Here is a 9,541-nt window from a genome sequence, read left to right as displayed (position 1 = left end):
AGGAGGTGGATTATCAGACCGGTTAAGGGGTGGGTGGAGGTGGGCGCACGGTGAGGGGCTGCGGGAGATATCCTGCGCTGGGGAGAGTGAGAGACAGAGTGCAAGAGGAAGGCAGTGCTTCCCAGGAGGAGAGAGAGAGAGAGAGAGAGAGAGAGAGAGGTTGCGCACGCTTGCATCTGTGGCCCACGCTGGTGGTGGTGGTGGGAAGATGAGCCGTCAAGATTTGAGGCAAATTGTCCCGTCCCTGATCCCCTTCGTGACGTTTTGAACACAATGTGTACAACAGAGCTCACCGGGATGGAAGGGAAGACGGAGGGAGCCTGTGACCAGGGGGACGGAGCATGAAATCAAAATGGCGACCGCTCGCTGAAGGTCACCTGCCTGAACCTGGTTGTAAATGTACAAATTACTTCACCGTGACTTTGTCCCAAAAAGCACAGGTTATATAATATAAATATTTACAGGGTGTTCTTCTCTCTGAAAGCAAATTGTTCCTTTTTTCCTGTTTAAAAAGACAAAGTAAAAAGGGAAGGCTGGAGCAGTCCAGGTTGGGTGGTATCGCACGGAGGTGAGGGCGTGGGTGAGGCGCCAACAGTCCGCCATCTTGCCAAACGCCGGCCCTCCTCGGCGGCCATTATCTGGAGTCGCGGTCCTTGTGGCTGTAGGCGGACAGCTCCCGGAGCTCGGAGGCCAAGAGGGGGGTGACGCGGTGCGGCGGGGTGCCGGGCCGGGCGGACGAGGAGATGAGGGGGGGCGGCGCCCCCAGCCCGGCCATGGGGGAGGCTTTGCTGAGCAGGCCGCCCTGAGGGACCAGGCCCGAGGGGCTGAGGCGGGGGTACGGGTGAGGAGCAGGAGGTGGCGGGGTGGCCGTTGCCCCCGGGGGCGGCGGCGGGTGGTGGTGGTGGTGGTGGTGGTGGTGATGGTGGTGAGGCGGGGGTGGCGGGGGCACCAACAGGCCCAGGAGCTGCGCCCGCTGCTCGTACTCCTGCAGGAGGGCCCCTGGCGCGGCGGTGGCGGCCGAAGCTGAGGAGGCGGCGGCGGACTCCGGCTCCCGGCGCCCGTACTCCCGGAGCGGGGCCCTCTCCCGGTAGGGCCGGGGGTCCGCCTCGTAGAAGCGGGCGCCGGCCGGTGCCACCCCGGCCAACTCGGGTGCCCGGCAGCCCTCCCGCCAGGCCTCGCGGTAAGGCTCCCAGGCGTACGGGCCCAGGCGGGGCTCGGGCGCCGCGGCGGGCACTCCCACCCCCAGGAAGGGCCCGTGCAGCACCCGGCCGGCGCCCCGCTCCAGGGCGCCACCCAGCTGCCCGATAAGGGCCAGGGGCACCGGGTGGAGGGAGCCGGGCAGGTGGGAGCGGGGGGGGAGCTGGGCGGGGGGCTCAAAGCCCACCGGCTCGTGCTGCGGGAGCTCGGCCTTCACCCGCACCTCGTGCCGCTTGGCCAGCTCCCTCAGCAGGCTTGGCTTGGCGCCCTCCGGCACCGCGGCGGCCGAAGAAGGGGTGCCGGCGCTGGAGGAGGACGAGGAGGAGGGCCCGGCGCCTGAGGACGGCCGGGAGAACGGCGACGGGTCCCGGATCGCGGCGGCAGTGGCCCCCACCTCCTCCCCGGGCCTCCTGGCCGGCAGGCGGCTCTCCTCGGCAACCTCCCGCATCCGGCGCTCCGGCTTGAAGGGCTCCCGGGAGCTCTCGGCGCGGTCCCGTTCGCGGCCGGGCCCCCGCAGCTCCCCACCGGCGCCGCTCCTGGGCCCGCTGCGCGCCGTCTCCTCGTCCAGCTCCTCTTCTCGCGGCGTGCCCGCCGCGCTCCCACCGCTCACCATCTTCAGGGGGGCGGCTGGAGAGACGCGGGCCGAATAGCGGGCGTACACCGTTTCCCTGCAGATGGTACAATGCTCCGAGTTAGTGACAGCGCACAGCGAGGAAGGGGGGCGGGGGAGGGAGCATCGATAGAGGGGCCAGGGCACAGGGGAGAGAGAGAGAGAGGGCACGGGGAGGGAGAGAGAGGGCACGGGGGAGAGAGGGACGGCTCAGGGGAGAGAGAGGGAGGGCATGGGGGAGAGAGGGAGGGCACAGGGAGAGAGGGGGAGGGCACGGGGGAGAGAGGTAGGGCACGGGGAGAGAGGGAGAACCCGGGGGAGAGAGGGACAGCTGGGAGAGGAGGTGCAGAGGAGAGTGGGAAGGGGCTATCACTAAGAGATCGCCTTGCAGTGAGCTCCTGGCTCAACCTTATAGTCTGGGTTCGAGGCTCGGGGAAGGAGATGGGTGTGACACAGCTGACAGGGTGCCGGGCTCTGGCCTGGCCCTGGGTGGACTTGCTGCCCTGAAGCGGGGTGAATGTTTTAGGGGGGGTGGGGAGGGAACATTTGCGAGCTCCGTCCTCCCGTGATGAGCTGTGAACGGCCCCAACAGCAGCTCAGGCCAGTGCACCCCATTCCCCCAGAATCCCTCATGTCCCTGAGTAAAGGAAACCATTACCCAGTCTGAGCCGACATCTTACCGTGGGGCACAGTGGGTAGCAGTGCTGCCTCACAGCGCCAGGGAGCCGGGTTCGATTCCACCCTCGGGCAACTCTCGCATTGGAGTTTGCTAAACCTCCCCGGGTCTGTGTGGGTTTCCTCCCACAAACCAAACTTGTGCAGGTTAGGGTGGATTGGCCGTGAGGAAATTGTCCCATAGTGCCCAGGGATGTACAGGTTAGGGTGGATTGGCCGTGGGGAAATTGTCCCGTAGTGCCCAGGGATGTACAGGTTAGGGTGGATTGGCCGTGAGGAAATTGTCCCGTAGTGCCCAGGGATGTGCAGGTTAGGGTGGATTGGCCGTGAGGAAATTGTCCCGTAGTGCCCAGGGATGTGCAGGTTAGGGTGGGATTGGCCGTGGGGAAATTGTCCCATAGTGCCCAGGGATGTACAGGTTAGGGTGGGATTGGCCGTGGGATATTGTCCCGTAGTGCCCAGGGATGTACAGGTTAGGGTGGGATTGGCCGTGGGGAAATTATCCCGTAGTGCCCAGGGATGTGCAGGTTAGGGTGGATTGGCCGTGGGGAAATTGTCCCCGTAGTGCCCAGGGATGTGCAGGTTAGGGTGGATTGGCCGTGGGGAAATTGTCCCCGTAGTGCCCAGGGATGTGCAGGTTAGGGTGGGTTGGCCGTGGGGAAATTGTCCTGTAGTGCCCAGGGATGTACAGGTTAGGGTGGGTTGGCCGTGGGGAAATTGTCCCATAGTGCCCAGGGAGGAGGGTAGTGCTGCTCAGACTGGAGCCCCCACCCCCGGTAGCCCTTACCTGCCAATCTCCTCCTTGATGAAGGGAGCTTGGTGCCGGTCAGACTCCAGTTCCTTGTCGATATGGGTACCCCGCTCTGCTTCACTCGCTCCCAGCCGCGGCCACCCTGGCGGAGGGCTGGGGAAGGACGGCGGAGTCTGGTGCAGACGGTTCCAGTGCTCCCGGGGGTTGGCAAAGGCCTGGCTACCAGGGCTCTCCTTGTGAGCAAACACTGAACTGGCAGCTGTACACGGAGAGACAGAGAGAGAGAGAGGGTGTGAGTTAGTGAGAGACACCGAGAGAGACACAGAGAGAGGGTGTGGGTTAGAGAGACACCGAGAGAGACACTGAGAGAGGGTGTGGGTTAGAGAGACACCGAGAGAGACACTGAGAGAGGGTGTGGGTTAGAGAGACACCGAGAGAGACACTGAGAGAGGGTGTGGGTTAGAGAGACACCGAGAGAGACACTGAGAGAGGGTGTGGGTTAGAGAGACACAGAGAGAGACACTGAGAGAGGGTGTGGGTTAGAGAGACACAGAGAGAGACACTGAGAGAGGGTGTGGGTTAGAGAGACACCGAGAGTGACACTGAGAGAGGGTGTGGGTTAGAGAGACACCGAGAGAGACACTGAGAGAGGGTGTGGGTTAGAGAGACACCGAGAGAGACACTGAGAGAGTGTGTGGGTTAGTGAGAGACACCGAGAGAGACACTGAGAGAGGGTGTGGGTTAGTGAGAGACACCGAGAGAAACACTGAGAGAGGGTGTGGGTTAGAGAGACACCGAGAGAGACACTGAGAGAGGGTGTGGGTTAGTGAGAGACACCGAGAGAAACACTGAGAGAGGGTGTGGGTTAGAGAGACACCGAGAGAGACACTGAGAGAGGGTGTGGGTTAGAGAGACACAGAGAGAGACACTGAGAGAGGGTGTGGGTTAGAGAGACACAGAGAGAGACACTGAGAGAGGGTGTGGGTTAGAGAGAGACAGAGAGAGACACAGAGAGAGGGTGTGGGTTAGAGAGAGACAGAGAGAGACACTGAGAGAGGGTGTGGGTTAGAGAGAGACAGTCAAGAGTGCACTGCCGAGGGAGCTTCGCACTGCCAGAGGGTCAGCGCTGAGGGAATTCCACACCGTCAGAGGGTCAGCGCAGAGGGGGCTCCACACTGTCAGAAGGTCAGCGCTGAGGGAGTCCCGCACAGGGGGAGGGTCAGTGCTGAGGGAGCCCCGCACTGGGGGAGGGTCAGTGCTGAGGGAGCCCCGCACTGGGGGAGGGTCAGCGCCAAGGGAGCCCCGCACTGTGTGAAGGTCAGCGCCGAGGGAGCTCCGCACTGTGTGAGGGTCAGTGCTGAGGGAGCCCCGCACTGTGGGAGGGTCAGCGCTGAGGGAGCCCAGCACTGGGGGACGGTCAGCGCTGAGGGAGCCCCGTACCGGGGGAGGGTCAGTGCTGAGGGAGCCCCGCACTGGGGGAGGGTCAGTGCTGAGGGAGCTCCGCACTGTGGGAGGGTCAGTGCTGAGGGAGTCCCGCACAGGGGGAGGATCAGTGCTGAGGGAGCCCCGCACTGTGGGAGGGTCAGCGCTGAGGGAGCCCAGCACTGTGGGAGGGTCAGTGCTGAGGGAGCCCCGCACTGTGGGAGGGTCAGTGCTGAGGGAGCTCCGCACTGGGGGAGGGTCAGTGCTGAGGGAGCTCCGCACTGTGGGAGGATCAGTGCTGAGGGAGCCCCGCACTATGGGAGGGTCAGCGCTGAGGGTGCCCCGCACTGTGGGAGGGTCAGCACCGAGGGAGTCCCGCACTGTGGGAGGGTCAGTGCTGAGGAAGCTCTGCACTGTCGGAGGGTGAGCGCTGAGGGAGCCCCGCACTGTGGGAGAGTCAGCACCGAGGGAGCCCCGCACTGTGGGAGGGTCAGCGCAGAGGGAGCCCCGCACTGTGGGAGGGTCAGCGCAGAGGGAGCCCCGCACTGTGGGAGGGTCAGCGCCGAGGGAGACCCGCACTGTGGGAGGGTCAGCGCCGAGGGAGACCCGCACTGTGGGAGGGTCAGCGCCGAGGGAGCCCCGCACTGTGGGAGAGTCAGTGCCGAGGGAGCCCCGCACTGTGGGAGGGTCAGTGCCGAGGGTGCCCCGCACTGTGGGAGGGTCAGTGCCGAGGGAGCCCCGCACTGTGGGAGAGTCAGTGCCGAGGGAGCCCCGCACTGTGGGAGAGTCAGTGCCGAGGGAGCCCCGCACTGTGGGAGAGTCAGTGCCGAGGGAGCCCCGCACTGTGGGAGAGTCAGTGCCGAGGGAGCCCCGCACTGTGGGAGAGTCAGTGCCGAGGGAGCCCCGCACTGTGGGAGGGTCAGTGCCGAGGGTGCCCCGCACTGTGGGAGGGTCAGTGCCGAGGGTGCCCCGCACTGTGGGAGGGTCAGTGCCGAGGGAGCCCCGCACTGTGGGAGAGTCAGTGCCGAGGGAGCCCCGCACTGTGGGAGAGTCAGTGCCGAGGGAGCCCCGCACTGTGGGAGAGTCAGTGCCGAGGGAGCCCCGCACTGTGGGAGGGTCAGCGCCGAGGGAGCCCCGCACTGTGGGAGAGTCAGTGCCGAGGGAGCCCCGCACTGTGGGAGGGTCAGTGCCGAGGGTGCCCCGCACTGTGGGAGGGTCAGTGCCAAGGGAGCCCCGCACTGTGGGAGAGTCAGTGCCGAGGGAGCCCCGCACTGTGGGAGAGTCAGTGCCGAGGGAGCCCCGCACTGTGGGAGAGTCAGTGCCGAGGGAGCCCCGCACTGTGGGAGAGTCAGTGCCGAGGGAGCCCCGCACTGTGGGAGGGTCAGTGCCAAGGGAGCAAGGAGGATGGGTGGAAGGCCTCAGTCCTGAGCCAGACGAGACTCACTCACCCACTGCTGCGTTCCCCAGGCCTCCAAAGGCTCCGTTTGCTAGTTGTCCGATCGTGCTGTAGGCCGGGGTCCTGCAGTAGGGATCTGCAGGCAGAAATGGCACCGAGTCAGACAGGGTCAGTTACCAGCTCTCAAACCAACAACCTCATCCAAGCCCCTGTCCAACCCCTTAACCTTGCCTTTTCCCTGCTTCCCAGCAGCAGGGAGCCAGGCCTGGGTAGCTCATGCCCTCCGTTCCCCAAATTAGAGCTGCTGTCCTTGGCGACATACAGCCAGTGGTCGGGCGGCCATCTTGTCTCTCAGAGTAGGACTGAGGGGACGCCCAGTTTGAGCTGACCTGGAGGCTGAGGGGGGGTGGGGGTTGGCAGTTTGTCAACTTCGAGGTTGACAAATGACCCAGCGGGCTATGGGAAATCACTCAGTGAGTGTTGGAAACCGATTGATGTGGTTTGAGCAAAGTGTTCGATCAGCCATGATGGAAAGGCATGGTGGTGTGGGCCTAGTGACCTGAAAGGCCGACTCCTCTCCTGACAGATTGGGAACGCTGGAAATCAGCAAGCCATCAACCAGGGATAGCAGGGAGGCAGCACGGGGAGGGCGGGATGGGCGGTCAGTAACCTCTTGGGGAGGATGGCAATGTCCTGGGTGTCATATACTCCTGGTATTCGGCAGGGCAGCCTGACTTCCATTTACGTTCAGTACAGCCCGCAGACTGCTCTCCACCCGCCCCGACTAATTCCCCCAGCCCCACGCTCCCCCCTCCCTGGGGACACCTGTAGGAACAGCCTCCCTGGGCACGGGGCCCCCCTCGCTGTGTCCAAGGTCAGGGGGAGGGGGACCCAGCCCCTGACTAACTCCCCCAGCCCCACGCACCCCCCTCCTTGGGGACACCTGTAGGTACAGCCTCCCTGGGCACGGGGCCCCCCTCGCTGTGTCCAAGGTCAGGGGGAGGGGGACCCAGCCCCTGACTAACTCCCCCAGCCCCACGCTCCCCCCCCTCCCTGGGGACACCTGTAGGTACAGCCTCCCTGAGTGCGGCCCCCCCCCCTCGCTGTGTCCAAGGTCAGGGGGAGGGGGACCCAGCCCCTGACTAACTCCCCCAGCCCCACGCCCCCCCTCCCTGGGGACACCTGTAGGTACAGCCTCCCTGAGCACGGCCCCCCCCCTCGCTGTGTCCAAGGTCAGGGGGAGGGGGACCGAGCTGCAGGACTTACCGAGATGGGAGGGAGGATTGAGGAATGTGTTGAGAGCACTCGGATGTGCAAACGGTGAAGACGCTGGGTGAACTGCATCTGGAACCAGACGAGAGCAGGTTGTCAGTGAGAAGCACGCACGCCGCCACACGACCGTCTCGCCGCCACAGCCCTGGGGGGGGGTGAAACCCCGCCACAGTCTGAGAGGCAGGCAGGAGGGAGATCCTGGGGTGTGTACCCCCACCCCCCCCCCCCCCCCAGCTCCCCTCTTACTGCGGACACCACCCCCGCGCTCCCCACCCAGCAGAGTCCCTCAGAGGCGTGTCCGTTACCAGCAGCAGTGAAGAGCGAAGCAGGCCGGGCCAGTTCGTGGGAGTGCGCGATGGGCCCGAAGATGCCGCTGGGAGTCCGGCCCAGCAGCTCACTCTTGGCGAGGTCCAGTTTGTGGGGGTCTGTGTGTATCACCTGTGGGGGAGAACGCCAGAGACAGGCAGAGAGAGAGAGAGAGGGGGGGTCACAATACACCTCCAACTGGTTACCACCACCACCACGCTCCCCACTCCCCAGCCCCATCGCAGACATGGCTGCCTATCGGGATGGGGGAGGGGGTGGACAGATACAGGAGCTGGCCACTCTGCCCTGCCATTTGGTTCTAGCTCCATCACAGAATCGAGACTCCCGCCATCAGAACACCTCACAACATGTGATTGACCGTCACCCTGGACTTACCAGATACACACACACACACACACACACACACACACACACACACACCCCACACATACACACCCCACACACACACACTCACACACCACCCCACACACACACACACTCACCTCACACACACACACACACACACCACCCCACACACACACACACACTCACCCCACACACACACACACACTCACCCCACACACACACACACACACACACCCCCACACATACACACACTCACACACCACCCCACACACACCCCCCCCCACACACACACCCCACACACACACCACCCCACACACACACACACTCACCCCACACACACACACACACACACACACACACACACCACCCCACACACACACACACACATCACCCCACAAACACACACACACACCACCCCACAAACACACACACACACCACCCCCACACACACCCACCACCCCCACACACACACACCCCCATCCCCCCCCCCCACACACACCCCCACAAACACACCCACCCACCCCCCCCGCCACACACACACACACACACACACATCCCCATGCACGGTCGGCCCGAGGGTGACATCGAACCCGGGTGCCTGGCGAGTGCCCGCCCATGCTGACTGGGACTGGAGTTTGGGCCTTGGGTGAGAGTGGGCACTCATCGGTGAGCCTTTAACATCTGAGTAAGGTCTGAGGGAACATGGGGGCACGAGGGGAAAGAGAAACCAGCAGGGGAGGACACAAAGACTGAGCAGGACATAAAAACTGAGGCTGAGGCTTGAGGCCTATACATGTAGCTCTGAGAGAGAGAGAGGGAGAGAGGGAGAGAGACAGAGACAGAGAGAGAGAAAGAGAGAGAGAGACAGACAGACGGGGGGGGGAGAGAGAGAGAGAGAGAGAGATAGACACAGAAACAGAGAGCAGAGGGAGCTTGCGAGGGAAGATTCAGTGATCAGACTGATATCACAGAAAAAGCCCTCAGTTTCAGAGGCCTGGAAAATGGCTACTGTAACACCACTGTATAATGGAGGCAGAAGACTGGCAACTCTCAGCCTGTTAGCCTGACCTCGGCTGTTGGTCAGGTTTTAGAGTCCAGCCCGTCTGAATTCTTTCAGGCAATAAGCAAGTTAGACAGAGGAGAGCCAGGGGACGGGATCTGTTGTGCTTTCCAGAAGGCTTTCGACAAGGTGTCACACAGGAGGCTGCTCAGTAAGGCCCGAGCCCCCATGGTGTTAGGGACACAGGGTACTGGCACGGAGAGAGGGGCCGACAGTGGGGGTAAAGGAATGGCAGCTGGTGACGAGTAGAGGTGCCCAGGAGGGTCAGCGTCGAGACCACAACTACTCACATTGCACATTATGGCGGAGGACATTGTGGTGAGGTTTGCAGATGACACAAAGAGAGGTGGGGGGGCAGGGAGTGCTGAGGGAGTGGGGAGGCTGCAGAAGGACTTGGGACAGGCCGGGAGAGCGGGCACAGAAGTGGCCGACGGACGACAAGGTGGGCAAGTGTGAGGGGTGAGGTGGGCTGGAGAACAGAGGTGA

At 63.4% G+C, this 9,541-nt stretch overlaps 1 protein-coding gene across 1 annotated transcript in view; it reads right to left on the bottom strand.

Moving 5' to 3' along the window:
- Positions 1-433: 433 nt before the first annotated feature.
- The window catches only part of LOC132808894 (autism susceptibility gene 2 protein homolog), an 18,551-nt gene continuing 9,443 nt past the window's right edge, over positions 434-9,541 (bottom strand). The window contains exons 5-9 of the mRNA XM_060822309.1: positions 7,629-7,761; positions 7,318-7,395; positions 6,104-6,187; positions 3,270-3,492; positions 434-1,865 (exon numbers count right to left, since the gene is read on the bottom strand). Of these exons, the coding sequence (XP_060678292.1) occupies positions 635-1,865; positions 3,270-3,492; positions 6,104-6,187; positions 7,318-7,395; positions 7,629-7,761 (1,749 nt within the window). The 3' untranslated portion in view covers positions 434-634. The remainder of the gene's footprint in view (positions 1,866-3,269; positions 3,493-6,103; positions 6,188-7,317; positions 7,396-7,628; positions 7,762-9,541) is intronic.

Source organism: Hemiscyllium ocellatum (assembly GCF_020745735.1).
Source record: "Hemiscyllium ocellatum isolate sHemOce1 chromosome 41 unlocalized genomic scaffold, sHemOce1.pat.X.cur. SUPER_41_unloc_9, whole genome shotgun sequence".
Classification (NCBI taxonomy): domain Eukaryota; kingdom Metazoa; phylum Chordata; class Chondrichthyes; order Orectolobiformes; family Hemiscylliidae; genus Hemiscyllium; species Hemiscyllium ocellatum.
This window is presented reverse-complemented; position numbering and strand designations above follow the sequence as displayed.